The 18,940-nt window shown below is 36.4% G+C and overlaps 1 protein-coding gene across 1 annotated transcript; it reads right to left on the bottom strand.

Annotated features, from left to right (window-relative positions):
* Window positions 1-1,555: 1,555 nt before the first annotated feature.
* On the bottom strand, window positions 1,556-17,468 carry LOC120529926 (antigen WC1.1-like). The gene is made up of 11 exons (XM_039754134.1): window positions 17,354-17,468; window positions 16,802-17,116; window positions 16,295-16,609; window positions 15,887-16,201; window positions 15,492-15,572; window positions 13,355-13,471; window positions 13,189-13,272; window positions 12,502-12,663; window positions 10,023-10,151; window positions 5,148-5,279; window positions 1,556-1,569 (listed from the first exon to the last, which is right to left on the bottom strand). Exons 1-10 carry the CDS (start codon window positions 17,466-17,468, stop codon window positions 5,155-5,157), a joined length of 1,758 nt encoding a protein of 585 aa, XP_039610068.1. The 3' UTR covers window positions 1,556-1,569; window positions 5,148-5,154.
* Between the last annotated feature and the right edge of the window lie 1,472 nt (window positions 17,469-18,940).

The raw sequence follows: 18,940 nt of genomic DNA, 5'->3' as shown, positions 1-18,940 counted from the left end.
GTTCCTTAAATTTAAAGAATTAAATAATGAAGTACATAAAAGGCAAAGCAAGGAATAAGGCTGGTGCCTTGTCAGGATGCTGAGCTGGCCTTTCCATCTTGATTTCTTTTACAGTTGTGACAATTTCCCTATGAGTTATGTATCTTGAAAAGATCAGTAATGTCACTTGACAAAATACGGAGCTTTGGATGGAATTTAAGAATTGGTGCACTTAGGCTTAGATGCATTAGAATCCTTACCTCATGATTGAGCACATACAAAGAAAACTTCATAAACAATAAAACACTATATTTAATCAGTTTTTAGAAAGGGTGGCTAGATAAAGTAAAATTTTGCTTCAAGAACTTCTTGTAAACAATACATATTTTGTAAGCAATGACTCAATGAAAGATGTTTAATTATCCAGAATTTTCCTTTCCTTTTTATGGAAATTTAAGTTGGTGCTACTAACTCATGGCTTCAGTTAACTAGGACTGGTCACTGTGTAGACTGCATAATCTCCAAATATTCATATGGGTTTTATCTACTGCTCTTGCTTTCTCCTACATCCCAAAGAGATATGTTACTTGGTTAACTGTCTTGGAATGAGAGGACAAGAGTGTGTGAGTGAGTTTGAGAGACTTAATGTACCATGTAATGTAATGAACTCCTATCAAGAATTGTTTCATGTCCAGTGTTGTCAGGATAGAGCCCAAATCCTGTTCACAATGTGAGATAAAACAGTCTATGGATGTATCACTACAGTAGTGTTGTAAAGTTAAATTGACAGTAGATGGCAGCATATCATCTTTTAAAATACCATTTACAGAGAAAGCTGTAGTTTTACATAATACACATAGAGAAGATTTGCTAGATTTCATTAAAAAGAATGAGACATAATATTGAATAGCATTAACATTTTATTTCATATACAATGGCAAGGTAACTGCAGAATAATCATTATCTCTTAAGCTTAATTTAATAACACAATTCCTACTTAAACCAGGAATTATTTCCCTATATAGCTTGGTTAAAAAATGTATATGCAACCTTCCTGCAAATAAAAATTAATAGATAACCAATTCCCCCTTCTTACAGGTTCACTGCAAGGAAGGATTGAGTATATGAGAACGTTTGTGGTGAGAAATGTCAATACCACCATAATACATAATTTGTATAGAAACTCAAAATAGACACACACATATCCACACAACCACACACACTGAATATGTTAAATATTTATGCAGAAAAAAGTGGGATACACACTGTTTAGAAAAAAAATATCAATAGAGTCACCTGTGTCCACAAATTACTTTATGACATCCTTCTGTATATACTATAAAAAAAGCTACATAACAAAGGCAGAAATACAAAAATGAAGACCATCATTCATATGTTTTCTACTTAATGATGCTCAAAGTCTTTCCCAATTACATAAAAAATGGACTCATTAAAATAATTAATAATAATATTATCATTCATTCATTCTGTCATCAATAAAAATAAAAAGCAAAAATGCAGGTGTTGATGTCTTCTTGTATTACAAAGAGATACTCATCAAGCTCTTCATAGCTCATCTCCTTCAGTCACCTGGATAAAAAGAGTATAAAATTTGGTGAAATGTTCTGTAGATAGAGGTCTTCTTACTCTTAACTTTCTACATGTCACATTGAAAAGCAATGTCGAATTATAGGAATTATTCTCTTTCTTACAAAGAAACAAATTAAAGTTTAACAGGTAACCAGGATCCATTTTTCCAATGAATAAGCTTTAAAGTTGTACAGTTGTAACAAATAGGATGTGAGCTGTCCTAACGGCTCCACAAGGTAGGCCAGGCCTTTCCAACCTACTGTGAAAAGGCGCAATATGGACGCAGACCAGACACAGACTGACACCATGAGGCACATGTAAAATAAATAAACTTTTTATTTTCTTCACCTATGGAGCACGTCTTCTCTGTGTCCCACAGGCACAACACGGTCCCAAAAGACACACCAAACAAAACACCACCACCAAGCACTCTTCCTATCCTCCACTCCTTTCAAAAGCTTTGTCTCCCTCCTCCCGACTCTGGCTCCATGATTATTGGCTGCAGGCTTCGTTTATAGGCCACCCGGAAGTGCTGCAGATGGTAATTAGCCTAATTAGGCTCCGGTGTGGCTGCATCAGAGCCTAGATGGGCTCGTTCAGTCGTTCAGCTCCCCTGGCGGTGGCCACAGAGCTCAAAAGACATGAGCTCCGGTGTTCCCTGATTGTGGCCCTGATTCCGCCCAGGGGGGCTGCGACCAAGTGATCCGGCGAACGTAATGAGCCTTCCATGGTAGCTTCCCCGGATTCACTGCCAAAGGGGCGTCCCGGCCATCCATCACAATACTTAGAATTGGCCTCACCCAAGGCAGACTGACATTGTAACAGACAATGAGGAACTAACTTCCAAAGTTCCAAACAAACTCCTTTAATTCCTAAATTCTAAAGAATGCAGAAAAATGTTCTTTTAGGTTAAGGAACCATAAAACTATAGGCTAGGAATGACAAGTAACAGAGCAGAATGTTTATAAATGTGAATTTCTATTGTTAAAATAGGTGACAAAAATACTAATAAAAGGCACAAAGGATTTACTTACAAGGTAACTTATAGCAAACAAGTCTCAATACTCACTTCAAATATGAGTCTCCACAAAACAAACATAATTCAGAAACTAGAAAAATGAACACAATGTTGTGATATGTGATATGACATCTCTGGAATGGTGAAAAGGTGTGAGACCCCAAAAATCACCAAAAAGCAAGGTAGGACCTTCATTAGCCAGCCCAGAATAGGTTAATTCCTGACCAGTTTGTCCCCAACAACTACCTACAGGCTTCAGCCCAACCAGGCCTGCAATGGGCAAACTGGCTTTCGATGTTTAAAATAGTAAAAAAGTTCCAAAAAATGTAAAAAATGCCTTAAAAGTGAGAGAACCATCAAACTCTGGCTTATAAAGATAAATCTGAAAGTAGATAACTCAAATTATTTATCACCAAATAGAAAAAAAATACAATAAAACGCTCAACAAAGGCAGAAGGCAATCCTAAGGCAAACAAGTCCAAATTCCCCGATCCAAAAGCAAAACCAAAGACAGTCGCAAAAATTAGTAATAAAAACAGTAAATCCAAATTACATTGCATACATATAAAACAGATTCCAACTAAACTCAATGAACCACTGCTGAGATCCTCTTCTCTGTTTTAATATTTAGACAGAGTGAGATCTCAGAAGCAGCGATATCAGGATAGTCCCTGCCTCATTGGGGTACCATCCATAGAACACAAAGGAACAGCATATAAATAACAAATAGTACACAAACCTACAGAAGAAACATAAAACATTAAAAAATAACAATTACAAATTAATAAACAAAATAATTATACAACAAATAAACACGTTAGGGAAAAAAACACAACACTTACAAGAGGTACACTCAGTGAAATGACAAAGGACTGATGAAGGATCCGCTCTCAGCATTCGAATTCAAAGGCTGCAGGCAGTGTACGTTCTAAAGTTATGTATGTTAGATTGATCATTGAGTCTAAATTGGCCTTAAGTGAGTGAGTGTGGGTGAGTATACCCTGAGATGAACTGGTGCTTCCTCCAAGGCAAGCTCTGACTGTGTTCCTGCTGACTTTAAAGAGTAACATAATGTATAGCTGGATGTAATATTTCACACATGTATGTACTTAATTCCAGATAATGTTGTGGATAAATACACAGAATCATTATCAAATGATCATGAAACATACAGCAGCTATATGACTCACAAACATAGCAGCCCAATATGACTGTTAAAATGTTATCTATCTTGATATGCAACACTCTTAAGGCATTTACATTTTAACTTGATTTATTTGATTTAAAAACCACAGACTTCAAAAGGAGAAACCAAAAAAGAAATAAGCAAGAGGGAACCCAGGGAAACCAGAGCAGATGCTAGGTGCTAGTTGCTGGCAGTTAAATTTGAAACCCGAAGAAGCATTCTTTTTCTTTATATGTATCACAAATAAATAACTTTTCCTTCCTGTTCACCACCAAAGAACAAAATATGTAGATTAAAGGCTTACACTAGAAATCTCATTGGTCAGAATTTAGAGGTGGGAGGAGACAACAACAGTCCTCTGAAAAATTTAAAAACAGGAAATGAGTCGCTCACTCCAAAACAGATGTAGGAACTCAGGTGTACATGACTGTACTAGTGAAGAAGATAAATATGTATTGGTTCTTCAGTGTTGTACTCTTTTCTCCTTCTCCCAAATGACCAGGAGGAGCCATTGATATTGACATGAATTCTGTGTAAGAATGTGGTTTTCATTAGATGAATTTACTTTTTTCAAACTGGTCCCTACATATGTTGAAGTTTGTTAAATAACAATTATGATATTAAAGTCACTTTTGTCACATGCATTGCCTTCCTTTTTAACAATACTAGGTTTTACCTGCTTTGAACTGGTAGGGACTGGTAATGCATGAAAAAGAGGTCCAGGAAATTAAATACTGCAGAGGACACTAAAATGTATTCTCAATGACTGTGCCCTGAATGAGATTACTTGAAATTTTATTTAAGGAATTAACAGAAGTGTCTGAGTCTGGGGGTGGCAGCAGGAGGGGCTCTTTACATCACATACATATGCCTGACTGCAGAAGTTATTATGGAGTTACTTAGAAACTAGACTCCAGTTGCAGATTAAAAGTTCCTCCTAGCCAGACCTCCAGTGAGTTTGAAGTCAGGAAGTGAACAGCACAAAAGTTCAACTGGCAGGTGGAAGTACGGACAGAGAGATATGGCAAGGTGAGGAAGAAGTGCTTAAAGTGGACTGCCTATTCCTCTAACTGTAAGGCCTCGAAAAGAATTACTGTTGTCATTTCATGTATTATTTCCCTCACTTGTATTCTTTTTTTTATGTATCACTTTTATATATTTTGGCATCCCTAGCATTTACTCTGGATTCATGAATAGCTTAAAAGCAATCCATATCATTCATACCTTTTTGCAAATTTCATAAATTAAATATTTTTTAACCCAACTTGACCCAAAGCAAAGTATGGATGAATGGCTAAAGTCATCCTAACACCATTGAAATGAGTACACAATTTCATAAAAATTGAAAGCTTTTAGGGATATGACATTTCATACCGTTGATCTATTCCTTATTGGCGTAGTCTTCTACATCAACATCATCATAAAATATCTTCAGCTTTAGCTGCTCCTCTGAACTCGGAGAGTCAAGGAGCTCCACGTCATCATACCCCGCTGTAGCCATCTCTTCTAAAAAGAAACCAGAAAAAAAAATCTTCTGAAATCATCGTGGATGCAGGGAGAGTAATGATCCATTTAAATTTAAACACTTGCATAAAAGGAGAGATTATTGAAAGTGATGCATTTTTGGCAATGGAGGCAATAACCAAATTCAATAAAAAAATTCAAGATTACGGACCAGTTACCTTTTATTCTTCATGCATTAACTCAAGAGTTTATAATTCAGAGACAAAACCTGAAGTAAATAGTACCCATTAAGGTGGAGGGAAAATGTAAGGGTTGATTCTTTGAGTAATTGATCCTAAACATCTACTTAGTCTAAAAACAGGATGTTCTTTAATAATGTTAATCAGCTAAATTCGCCAAAGCAGATTTTTGCAGTGAATATGCCATACTTGCTGTTGACCTTGTTCGTTGAATATTTTCCTGGAAATTCACAGTGTGACTGGCTTAGATGAACATGACATGTATGATGCCATGACCCTATTAGCACTCCAGCCTTTCACGCATTAAAAAAAGATTTAACAGGTACATTCGCTGACTGTAATTAGAATATTATTAGTATCCACTGACTGACGGGCTATGTTCCAGCTGTAAATCGATATGGGTATATTTCTATATTTACAGGGGAGAGGTCAAATATACTGTACTGCATAACATGCTATAATATCACAAACATTTAAGTAAACTAAATTGTTTTTGAAAATTATTGTTATCGTAGAGTGGGACCAGCCCAAGTCAATGCAATAATACTCACTGGTTTTCCATTTTCAAATTGACAACTTTAACTATGTGTAGTGACTCAACCTGTGACAGAACATGTAGGAGTCTTCACAGCGGAAGGTCAGACTCTTCAGCAGGGAGCCATGCATGATGATGGAGTTTGAAGACGGGTGCCATGAACTACGTGGCAGAAGGCAGCTGGTGTGGTGTGAACACTCGGGAGGACAGCAATTCCCCCCTGAAGTCAAACCTGCAACTTCCTTTTTAGCTCTTTATTTATCCACTGCAGAGTTTTCATTAATTTTTCGCTGCCCATCTCTCATTTTACATAAACTTCTTTAAAACCTACTCCACTTCCCCTCAACTGTTTCCATAATTAAAGATATGTTCCAGTTTACCTTTTTATACTTTGAAATGTATATAACCTTGTTTTACTAAAATTAAACACATTTAGTTTCAAAATAAGCTCTCTGCAAGAAATTTGTGAAAGGTGATGTATTATGGTCACTGGTTCCTAATGGCTTGACTGTTAAACTACAAATTTAATCTTTATTATTACAGAATACTTTTTTTTAGTAGTACAGGAAATAAATCTAGACAGGCTTCTCCTTTATTGGTGCTTTGACATACTACGTCAAAAGACGGTTAATGAGTACATCAATGACATCCTTTTGATTTGCTCTGCAACTTATTGCAGTTAATATTTGAGTAATTAAAGTTTACAGTTACTATAATATTCCCCTTTAAACTTTTAAATATTATTAGGATGTATATTGAAACAATTTTCCATATTAATGGTTCTATAAATCTTCATCAAGATACAGTTCATCATTTCTTTGAAGCAGCCACACATTCACCTTCTGCTTTTCATATTTAATCCTCTGTCTTTTCAATTTTGCCTGTCTTTCATAAATAATGTTTACCAATTTATGTTATACTCATCCTCATTCCCATTGTTTTAATGCTGGGAGGATTTCATCTTATTTGAGCAGACATTGACCCAGTATGATGTGGAAAAAAATAGGAAGGACACGGGTTATTTATGTGAATGAGGAATTGTGTAAAATAGAGTATATTACAGTTAAAAGTACAGTTTGCAAATTAGACATTGGAATTCTAACAGAATTTGTCCACATTATTTGCCCAGTGAGGTAAGTTACCTAATCCTTATTAATGTTTAAATTTCTATCTGCAAATGGGCATTCAGCAACAGAAATGATGTCACCAACACTTTAATGATGACTCATTCTGCCCTGCTATTATAATATTTGGTGACTTCAACCATACGACTTTGGATGGAACAATGACTAATGTATATCAGTTTGACTTTTGTTCCACTCCAAGAAAGAACAAGCTGGACCTTGTCTATTGAAATTTTAAAGATGCCTTTAAGTGTAAACTTCTGCCACCTTTGGGCAGTTCTGACCACAATCAGATTCATCTTATTCCCAAATACAAGCCTGTTATTAGACCTGTTACAAGAACAGTGAGGAAGTGGAGTCTGAACACTGGAGTACCACAAGGATCAGTCCTGTCTCCATTTCTCATCACTCTGTACAACTTAGACTATAAATATAATGCCAGGTCAATCACTTTCAGAAATTCTCATATGGTCTTGCACTTATGGGGTGTATTGATAAGGGGATGAGACAGAGTATAAGAGTCAGGTGGAGAACTTTGTTACTTGGTGCAGAAAGAGTTGTCTGCAGGTTAACATCAGCAAAACCAATGAACTGGTTATTGACTTTTGCCCCATCAAAGAGCCTCTATGTCTGGTCACTCTCTATGGTGTGGATATAGAGGTGGTGCTCTCCTACAAGTACTTATGGTTCCACATCAATGACAGGTTGGACTGGTCTTGTGTTACAGTGGGATTGTATAAAAAAGAGCAGAGCAGTCTCTTTTTTCAAGAGACCATGTTCCTTTAATGTGGGTAGTGACATCCTTCACATCTTGTACAATCACGAGTCTAGATTTTTAAAAAGATATATCAGCAAAGATGTGGTGAAGACACATAATGATCCAAAATACTTCACCACACATCAATATGTTCAGAGGAAATTCCTGAAAAAGTGAAAAGTTTAGCGTTATTGAGTCAATGTCCTAACTGTGAATTTACTGTACAACATGTTCTAAAAGGAAGCTGAAGGGTGAGACTACTTTAAAACAAACAAAAAAAAAATGAAAAAATGAAATTAGCAGAAGAAAAGTCTAGGAAAAGCTTCACAAAAGAAGGAACCAAGCATTGGATGACATCAATGGTTTGCATGCATGATAAACTTACAGCATGAAACATTTCTGCAAGAAAACACTAACATTTATAGTACTTTAAATTACTTTAACTCAAAATTCTTTTGCTCACCTGAAATATGGTAAAAAACGTTTTGATTATTAATATACAATAACAACAATAATATATAGATAGATAGATACTTTATTAATCCCAAGGGGAAATTCACATAATAGTATTCATGTAATGTAGAAATACAAAACAAAATCTGTAATTTACCATCAAATAGATATTTTTATTTCAAAGCCAAATTGCTTGTGGGTATAGAGTCAAACCAAAATTGTGAAGGTATATTTTACTTTCCAAAAAGACAATTTTGGTCTACAGTCATGAAAAAAAAGTTTTGAGAATGACACAAGCATTGGTTTTCCCAAAGTTTGCTGCTTCAGTGCTTTTAGGTCTTTTGGTCAGATGATTCTATGTTATGACAAAGTGAAGCATTTCATGAGTTTCAAAGGCATTTATTAACAATTACATGTAAACAGTCAATATTTGCAGTGTTGTCCCTTCTTTCTTTTTCAAGACCTCTACAATTCGCCCTGGCATGATGGCAATTAACTTCTGGGCCAAATCCTGACTGATGGCAGCACATTCTTGCATAATCAATGCTTGGAGTTTCTCATAATTTGTGGGTTTTTGTTTGTCCACCCGCCTCTTGAGGATTGACCACAGGTTCTCAGTGGGGATTAAGGTCTGGGGAATTTCCTGGCCATAGATCCAAAATGTCAATGTTTTGTTCCCTGAGCCACTTAGTTATCACTTTGCCTTATGCCATGGTGCTCCATCATGCTGGAAAAGGCATTGTTCATCACCAAAGTGTTCTTGCATGGTTGGGAGAATTTGTTTGTTTTGGTCCCATTCTTTATTCAGGGCTGTGTTCTTAGGCAAAATTGTGAGTGAGCCTACTGCCTTGGCTGAGAAGCAACCACACATGAGTGGTCTCAGGATGTTTTACTGTTGGCATGACACGGGACTGATGGTAGCACTGCTCACTTTTTCTTTTTTCCAGATGCCCTAAACAATCAGAAAGGGGATTCATCAGAGAAAATGACTTTACCCCAGCCCTCAGCAGTCTAATCCCTGTACTTTTTGCAGAATATTAGTGTGTCCCTGATGTTTTGCTTAGAGAGAAGTGGCTTCTTTGCTGCTTTTTTTGACACCAGGTCATCCTCCTAAAGTCTTCGCCTCACTGTGTTTGCAGATGTACTCACTCCTGCCTGCTGTCATTCCTGAGCAAGCTCTGCCCTGGTGGTGCCCCAATCCTGCAGCTGAATCAACTTTAGGAGACAGTCGGGCACTTGATGGACTTTTTTGGGCACCCTGAAGCCTTCTTCACAACAATTGAACCTCTGTCCTTGAAGTTCTTGATGATCCGATAAGTGGTTGATTTAGGTGCAGTCTTACTAGCAGCAATATCCTTTGTGTTTATGGGCAAAGCATTGATGGTCATTTTGTGGCAGGGCTGAAATGTATTGGGATTTTTTTTGGGGGGGATTAAGTTCATTTTCATGGCAAAGAGGGACTTTGCAATAATTGCAATTCATCTGATCTCTCTTCATGACATTCTGGAGTATATGCAAATTGCCATCATTAAAACTGAGGCAGCAAACTTTATGTAAAGTAATAATTGTGTCATTCTCAAAACTTTTGGCCACTACTGTAGTTGAAGCAGACATTACTAGAGTGTTCACGGTCTTCCAAGTAATATTCATCACATTTGGAAAGATTTCATTTCATACCATTCTCTTCTTTATCATTGACATAGTCCTGTGTTTCAGTGTCATCATAGTTTGTGTCCAAATCTGGTTGCTCCTTTGTCATCTTTTTCTCAGGTATTCCAAAATTTTTATACTCTGTTGAAACTTCATCTAAAAGCAAGAACAAATAAAGCAGTGACTTAAAACAACAACATTTGCAATACATTAATTAATTTGATAGTACGCCCTGTGATGGACCAATGCTATACTGGCAGTTGGAAATGGCACACCAAAAATATGTAGGGAGATTAATTAGGACCAGAATGATTAGCACAGTCAGATTTAACTGGTCATCTGTTGGCTTGCTTTGTGTCTCATTATTGTTTGCCTATAATGGCAAGTCAGCTAACATAAAGGCAGAAAAATGTGTTCAATTAGGAGCAGCAATTGGTTCGTAATTATGAAAATGGCCAAAACAAAAACTTGTAGCCACAGTAGCCCTTGTGGAGTTTGCACCCCCAGTATAAGGTTATATGGCAAGCATTTACATAACAATGGATGGCTGATGGGTTTTTAAGCATACAAGTGACACATGTCAACACAAAGACAAATTTAGTTTAACTACCAAACTATGATCATGAATTGCAATTTAAAGGATTATAGGGTTGTTATTGTCACATGTACAGAGTGCAGTGAACGTCGTACTTGCATGTGCTAATCAACACGCAACACCTTGCCACCTTTCAGCACCGTGATTAATATCTACAACAACGTTACCTTGAAATCTCCATCTTCCTTACCTGAAAAGTCTCAGAACACAGTTTATAACCTTGTCTACTATTAGGAGACAAATTAATTTAGCAGGAACTGAAAAATAATTTTAAAAATGAAGGTAAAAAATTCACTTTGAACATTTTATAATTAGGCCTTGTTCACACGGGCGTTAAGTTTTTGGATAAACGAACTTGCTCTGAACGTCCTAGACGTTTATGTTGCATTTAGTGGTGGCGATCGATTGACTTCTACACCGGCGTTCGTTTGTCTCTGTCTAACGCCAGCCTGCAGCCCAAATTGTAGTTTGTGTGTTAACCTGTGGAGGCAGTGTCGGGAACTGGATATGAAAGCCCTTGTCGTTTTATTTGAGGTGCCTCCTTTCAATATGGACCATTTTGCTATGTTAGATATTAATCTTCTTGTTTTAAAAATACTCGTAATACGGCGACGTAGGGAGAGAAAAATCGCCGCTACTTGGTTCATCCTCTGACTGCACAACGTCGGGTTAAAGCAGTGCTTCTCAATTATTTTCTGCCATGCCCCCTCTAGGAAAAAAAAACATCTCGCGCCTCCCGCGCGACTATAAATAGTATCATTTGTCTATAAAATTGTTATAAGTACACCTCTGCATAACACTGCGTATCCTTATTAACGTATAAGAGAATAAAAAAAGAAAGAAATATGGACCAATTTACAACAAAGAATAGCTTTATTAAATGTAACAGAAAAGATTTAAAGTGCATTCTAAATTCAAAAAAAATTTAAAAGAAAAATAAAAAAGCATGTTCCCCGAAGTCAAACGCGACCCACTATTTGAGAAACCCTGGGTTAAAGGAAGTTTTTTTGTGCTTTATGAAGAAATGCGAAAATTTCCGTGCAAGTTTTTTAATTACTGTCGGATGTCGGTTTCCACTTTTGATTGTCTGCTGCAGCTGGTGCAATGCCACATTGCACGCCAATCAACCAATATGCGTCTTGGTGTTAGCCCCGAAGAGAGACTACTTGTCACTTTGAGGTAAGGAAACAGTAGTCAAGTGTGCGCTTACACCGGTGTTATGCACTGAAATGACCCCCACCCCCCGCCATGGATTGCCCCCCCTACATAATCGTTATCAAATATTATATTAGAACATAAATTAATAGGTTCATGGTTTACAAATTACACGAGACAATAAAATAAAATAAGCAATATGAAAATATATATGTTGTATATGAAAACATAAAAATATTAATATTTTTTCATATACAACATGTAAACTTATATATATCCGGTCCTCCAAAGCGTAAAATAAACGCGCAGAAAACGAACTGGAAGCGGTTTCCTTGCGTTCGTTGGGTTTTGAACGCCAAGAAAAAGCTGCATGCAATGTTTTTTTTATGCCGTATAAACGCGCTGCCGGACAAACGCACGTCACCAAAGCCCGTGTGAACACTGTCATTGACTCCTACGTGTAGAAAACACTCGGCGCTTGATCCGCGCTCACCGGACGCTACGAACGCAAAAAAAAACGCTCGATTTTAACGCCCGTGTGAACAAGGCCTTAGTGTTCGGGATTTTCAAGTTTGATCTTACTCGTGATTAATGCTTCATTCCGTTTTAATTCATTTGTTCATTAATAAAATAAGTGTCTCAAGAATGATTGCTTTAATTTGGTTTCGAGTTCTCACTCTATTTTTATTTTTAGATTAGCAGTGACCTCTGTTTCCTTTTAACCGTTATTTGCTCTTTAGTCTGAGATTGACTTACCAAAGGAAATCTTTGTGTTCATTTCGATTTCTTCTTCAATGTCATTATATTCAGCTTCGTTCACAGTTTGATATTTCTGTGCATCTTGATTTTCATATTGATTTAGGATAGTTGATTTTCTCCCATCTTTGAATGTTTTACCACAACCTTTAATTTTGGGAACTAACACAATAAACAGTACAGTTATTAATCTAATTATAATTACATACTGTAATAATTCATGCTTATAGTGATATAGTCTGACTACAGTCTGTTCTGATTATTAACTTTCTCCTTTGTAATTTTTTTTTATTTTGTGTTTTGAGATTAATGAAATACATAAAAGCAAACAACATTAGCGGGCAACTGTGGCTCAGAAGTTTCCCCACATTAGGCTATGCAAGCTGTAGGCTAATCAAATATGCCAAAAATAACTTTGCCATATAAGAATCCTAATTTTTGAAACAAAGCTACTACCTCATACATCAATCAGACTTTCAGATTCATATTACAGTGAATACTTAAGACTAGCTATTTATTCTTGTTTCTAAATGATGACTGTTTAAGCCATACATTACTTTAAAAAATAAAAACCTTTCCTAAATTGAACGTTTTCACATATTTGAGATTCAGTTGCTCCAGAAGTAAAGTAGTTTTATCAATTAAACTTTCCATGACCATATGAAGAGATTAAAGGTTTATACTTACTTAAGGAATCAAACTTTTCATCCAAGTTAACATTTGCCTTCTGCTCTATTTCTTCATACACAGCCTCATAGTTTTTGCCATATTCTGTGTAGAAACAACCAATTAACAAATCAAATGAATTTTTATCTCCTAAACTGTGTCTATTTCCTTTGCTGTAAAGTCCTACCTTGTTTCTTGGCATTGGCACGTACTTTGATGAACAGGGCAGAGGACACGGCACATAAACATACACCTAAAATCAGGCAAGTCACTCCAAAGGGGAGCAGCCATTTATTCTGATCACCTAAAAAATAAGACCAGAGAATCACTTTCAGCATAGTCTTCTTCAATCACTTCTAAAATTTTATTTCATAGTAAAACCATAAAAACAAAAAATATTTTAAATAAAACCTACTGGTGCCGAAAAAGGTAGTTTTTATTCCTGAGCTTTCAGCCCCTGTCAGGGGCCTTCATCAGTGGAGAATGCTTAGACTTACAAGAATCAAAGGCAATATATAGTAAATAATGATGTTGGGGGGGGGCAGGGGGCCCGGAGTTTGTTTCCTGCCTTGCACCCTGTGTTGGCTGGGATTGGCTCCAGCAGAGCCCCATAACCCTGTAGTTGGGATATAGCGGGTTGGATAATGGATGGATGGATTGATAGTTATTAGTGCTGCTGGCCTTGAGGTGCTGACTATGCTTCATTTTCTCTAAGTTATCTGGTTTCCAATCTAATCTGAAAGACATGTCTTTAACTTTGTTGGGCTAAATGGCCTGTTCACGTCAAGAGTGTTCTAATGTTTAGTTATTTGGTGACTCTAAACTGGCCCTTTAAGAGTGAGTGTGAGTCTATGCATGACTGTGCCCAACAATGAACTGGCACCCTAGCCAAGGCTAATTCCTGCTCTGATTCTGTCAGGATATTCTCAGAAGTCCATAACACTGATTAATGAGTTAGGGGATGCATTACTATTATTGTCTTGCTGTTGTCTTTATTATTATTGTTATTGTTCAACTTTTTATAATTAAAATGAAACTTCGAGTGTAGTGTTAAGTCATACTAAATATTTTGAACTACTTTTGCACTTTCAACTCCTTGTCTCATAGAGAAGCAATTATTTGCTAATTGTAATTTTTCTGAACTCAACAGCTTTCTTTCAAATTCAAGTACGGAATTTATTTGGGAATGCCTGAATTTGGTTAACTGTAAGCTGCCTGCAGTATCTTCTAAAGAATTGATCATTGTAGTTAAGAAATAGCACTTTTCAAGCTTTCTTTTGCTGCCCTAGTACATTATAGTCCATTCCATTTTACCCAGCTTTAACTTGTGCTTTGTCCAGTATTGCACATTGCTGACATATGGGTGCAGCTTTTAAAGATGTGGTTATAGAATTTTAATCAAATATTTTTAATCAATACATGATCATTTTTACAATTTAATATAATTACATACTTAAATGAAGTTGTAAAATTGGATTCTTAAAAACATAAGGAAAAGGACTGAAGGTAACTAAAGGGTTAAGTAAACATGGCTTAAAGCATGTGAGGGTTATCTCATCTTAGAGGAGACACCAACATAATTACTAATGTTAAAATGAAGTAAATGAGTAATGAACACCCCCATAAAAAGCAAGGACAAACTAGTGAGAAAGCTGAAACACTCCTATAATGAAGTAGTGAAAAGATGAATGGGAAAACCTGTGAGACACCTCTATTACGAAGTGATGTTTAGAAAAATGAAAGAATCGACATGTAAATAAAGTAACTGTTGGGTGTAATTGATTGGCTAAGATGATAGTATTCTGCATATTAAAAGTAAGATGAGGGGATGTAATAGATAAGGTAATGTTAATAGAAAAATATAAAAGAAAATGAATTGTATTAATGATTGCTCAATCCGTGGATGAGACATTTGTGCATATCAGTGTGTAAATAAATAATAGTTCTGTTCTCATCTGGTCTCCATGAATGACTTCTTTAAAAACAGAGGAAAGTTTTTTCCACAACTTGCTCTTTGGACCTGGGTTCAGTTCCTGGCTTAGTCACTGCCTATATTGGCCTGGTATGAGTGAACATATTGTAGGTAAGTGAGGCCTGTGAAGAGCTGGAGTCCCATTCAGGACTTGTTCCTGGCTTGTGCTTAATGTAGCCAGTAAAGTCTCCAGCACCTTTTAATGGAAAAAAGTCATTTTGGGTAATAGATGGTCTGATAGAATTTCCAAAATTCCAGTTTATTTGCTAATAAGGACAATGCTTCTATACCAGCATGAACTATTCTTAGTTGCATGTCATAATTTGCTAAGTCAATAAGAAAAAGAACTCACCTGTGCAAGTTTCAAATTGTGCTGATTCTGTCATGGAGGATCTTTCTGGTGAAGCTGTAGTGGGAGTTCTTTCAGTAGCAGCTTTGGAATTAAAAAGGAAAAATTAAAATAGAACTGAATACAAATGGTTGTTTAGAGGATGACACAATTTGTGTTCATAAGGTGTAGTTTAAAAATGCCCACACAGTATTAATAGATACCAAGGCATTAGCCACTTTTACATTTATAAACCTGAACACCACGTTTGTCAGTTAAGGAGCTGTTTGCTGCCATTTCACAAATGATTCAGAAGAATAAAATTTCATTGCCACATGTACATCCGCTAGAAGATTTAGAATACTGTTCACTGTGAAAAGTTCTAGAAACTAGGCTTTTTGTTCAATGGGCATGCTCACCTGAACATCGGATCCTTGCCTCATCACCATTTTGGCACCTATTTTCTCCCCATGGAAGTGAGGAGCACTGCCATAAGACACGTTCATGTCCATAACAGGTCACTCCATCCAGCCATTTTACTTTGTTACTTGCTTCATCGTATTTACCCTCCTCCAGTAAACCGCTGTCTCCACATCCTAGTTGCTTGCAGATAATGCTGACGGTGGTTGAATCCATTCTGTTAGAGCAAACATCTCCCCATGTCCCGTTATAGAAGATTTCTAGTTTCCCAGCACAGACATACTCAGCACTAACAAGGCGAATATCCTTAAATTCTGTCAAATGATTAAAATAAATATTGTTGTCTGTTCGGTAGCTGTTAATGCCCATTTAGAACTACATGAACCACCTGATGATTGAATTCTTACCTGAACACACAACACCAGCATCTTCTTTGTGCTGATAGTTGTTTTCTTGCCAGCCAATTGAAGGGCACTTCCATAAGGCCAACTCATCTCCTCTGCAGTTTACTTCATCCAGCCACACTGGTTCAGATCTTTTCCCAAATTCTGCAGGGACAGCTGTGCGAACTGCAGTGCCACATCCCAGTTGTCTACACACAACCTGTGCATCAGTCAGGTCCCAGGAATTACTGCTTACTGACCCCCAGGTGGCGTTGTAGTAAACTTCTACTCTTCCTGCACACTGGCTGCTGTGATCTGCCAGCCTGACTTTCTTGTGTTCTAACAGATATGGAAAAAAAACATTAATAGGCAAGGCTTTAGTGTACTTTGCAAATGTACTGAAAAAAGTGGTGACCAAAGTTTAATATTATAAGTATGCTAGATTTACAAATTAAACAATTAGTGCACTCAGGTGATATTCTTTAACTCTACATGTTAAACTAGTAACAGATGTCAAGACACCTACAGTACCTGAACAGAGAATTCCCACACCACCGCTGATGTTGAACTGTTCAGATATAACTGAAATAGAGCAGTTCTGTAAGGATAATTCATCTCCAGCACAATTAATGTCAGTTAATATGACTGGGCCACTTCCTGAAATGTATCTGGAGATGTTCTGTACTTTCAATGCCTGACCGCAGTTTAGCTGAGCACAAACCACACTGGCATCCTGCAAATCCCACTCAGGATCCAAAATCCGCCTCCAGGTGCCATTTAGCAACACCTGCAGGGTGCCCTCACAGCGGCTTTCTCCACCTTTCAGCTGAAACTGCCAGTCAGCCTCTGGAATCAGAATACAATCAATTAATACAAGCATTGTCATTCTATGTCCAAAAATTTTTGGTCTACAAAAAAGATTAAGGAAAATTAATTTCTATTGTAGTGAACTTAGTCTATGTGTTTGTAATCCCCAAAAACTAATCATCACAAAAAGTAAAATAAACAAGTTAATGATATTTTGTTTGGATTAAATATAAGAATCCAAGGTATTTGTTTTGTATACAGTTTAGCAAATCATACCTGAGCAGATGATACTGGCATCATTACTGTGATCACAAGATGCTTTGTCCCAAGAAACAGCACACTCCCCCAAGCGTGACTCATTCCCATTACACTGAAAATTGTCTCTCCACATGGGACCCTTCCCTTTCCCAAAATATGCTTCTGAGGGAGTCGATACAGCTGCCCCACAGTAAAGATGTCTGCAGATCACATCTGCGGTTTGCAGGTCTAGGTTCTTGTCACAGAGTGTTCCCCAGATGTTTTCATATAAGATTTCTACTCGTCCTGAACATCTTGATGCACCGCCCACCAATCGAGGACCACCCTTTCCTGCAGTAAAAGGAGGCAAAACAGAGATATATGTCATTTTATCTTGTTTATTTGATAGACACCTATACTTTACTTAAAATTAGAAAAAGTAAAATCTTCTCAATGATGGAATGATCCAAAACCTTTTCAGTATTAGGCAAAATATCATTAAGGGTGTACTAAAATAAATAGGCTGGGCTTCTGTTAAGGTTTCAGTGTTAACATACTGTATACATATATGAAATATCACTGTATACTCAGCTATCTGCTCATAAAGCTTTCTAATAGAATTGAGTTACTGTAGATATTAAGTTGTGATTTGTCTTGATATTTAACAGAAATTATTGATTGAATCCTTAATTGTTCAGTGTTTCAATTAATGTGAATAATCAAATTAACAAAATTAAAGTAAAAAAATACATACACATATATTCAAAATGCAACTGGGAATGAGAATAGATGAACAAAGAAGCGCTAAAAATGGCAAATTCTAATGTTGCAAAGGAGTCCTGAATATTCCATTGTGAAAATGCAAAGTCCAGTAGAGGTGTGCTATTTCCTAATGGACAGTTTATTGAAAACTAGAGGCATATATATATATATATATATATATATATATATATATATATATATATATATATATATATATATATATATATATATATATATATATATATATATTTTTTTTTTCTTTTAAATATTTTTTCAAAAGGATAGTTTGGTTAGCCTGTGGTGGGTTGGCACCCTGCCCAGGATTGGTTCCTGCCTTGTGCCCTGTGTTGGCTGGGATTGGCTCCAGCAGACCCCCGTGACCCTGTATTCGGATTCAGCGGGTTAGAAAATGGTTGGTTGGTTGGTAGTTTGGTTAGCAATGCTCTAAACATACATCATTTGGTCTTTGGTGAATTTAAGAAACAAAGCAGTAGTAGAAGTGCAAAATGTAACGACGGTCAAAACCAGAATCTTTCTCTACTAATATGCTTGTCTTGCTTGAGTGTGCTACCTTTGCTAAATCATGGCTTTAATTTCTCAGATTTCCCTCTTTTGTACACATAATAATAAAAATGTATAAAAATAAAATTAACAGTATGAAGAAAACAAAAAGAATTTTTAAAAATAAATCAGCAATGCGTACTGTTCAATCACTTTAAAATAGTAAGCCTAAGAAGAATAAGACATAAATGTATTTATTGCTTTGCTATAAATATTTTTTTACTACTCTCCTAAAATGTTGAAATATCCCTATAGGGATGACTTTTATGTTAACAACAATGATGCTCTCTTTCAACTGACATT

Source organism: Polypterus senegalus, chromosome 5, assembly GCF_016835505.1.
Source record: "Polypterus senegalus isolate Bchr_013 chromosome 5, ASM1683550v1, whole genome shotgun sequence".
NCBI classification, from domain to species: Eukaryota; Metazoa; Chordata; class Cladistia; order Polypteriformes; family Polypteridae; genus Polypterus; species Polypterus senegalus.
This window is presented reverse-complemented; position numbering and strand designations above follow the sequence as displayed.

Bases quoted from the DNA above. Each gene is read 5' to 3' on its own strand.
- LOC120529926 (XM_039754134.1), bottom strand. From the start codon at position 17,468: ATGTGGAGAGACAATTTTCAGTGTAATGGGAATGAGTCACGCTTGGGG. The intron at 13,273-13,354 runs GTAGGACTTTAC...GTTTCTACACAG, and splicing joins TGCCAATGCCAAGAAACAAG to AATATGGCAAAAACTATGAG. The intron at 5,280-10,022 runs GTATGAAATGAA...GTTTCTTTTTAG, and splicing joins CAATGATAAAGAAGAGAATG to AAGAGATGGCTACAGCGGGG.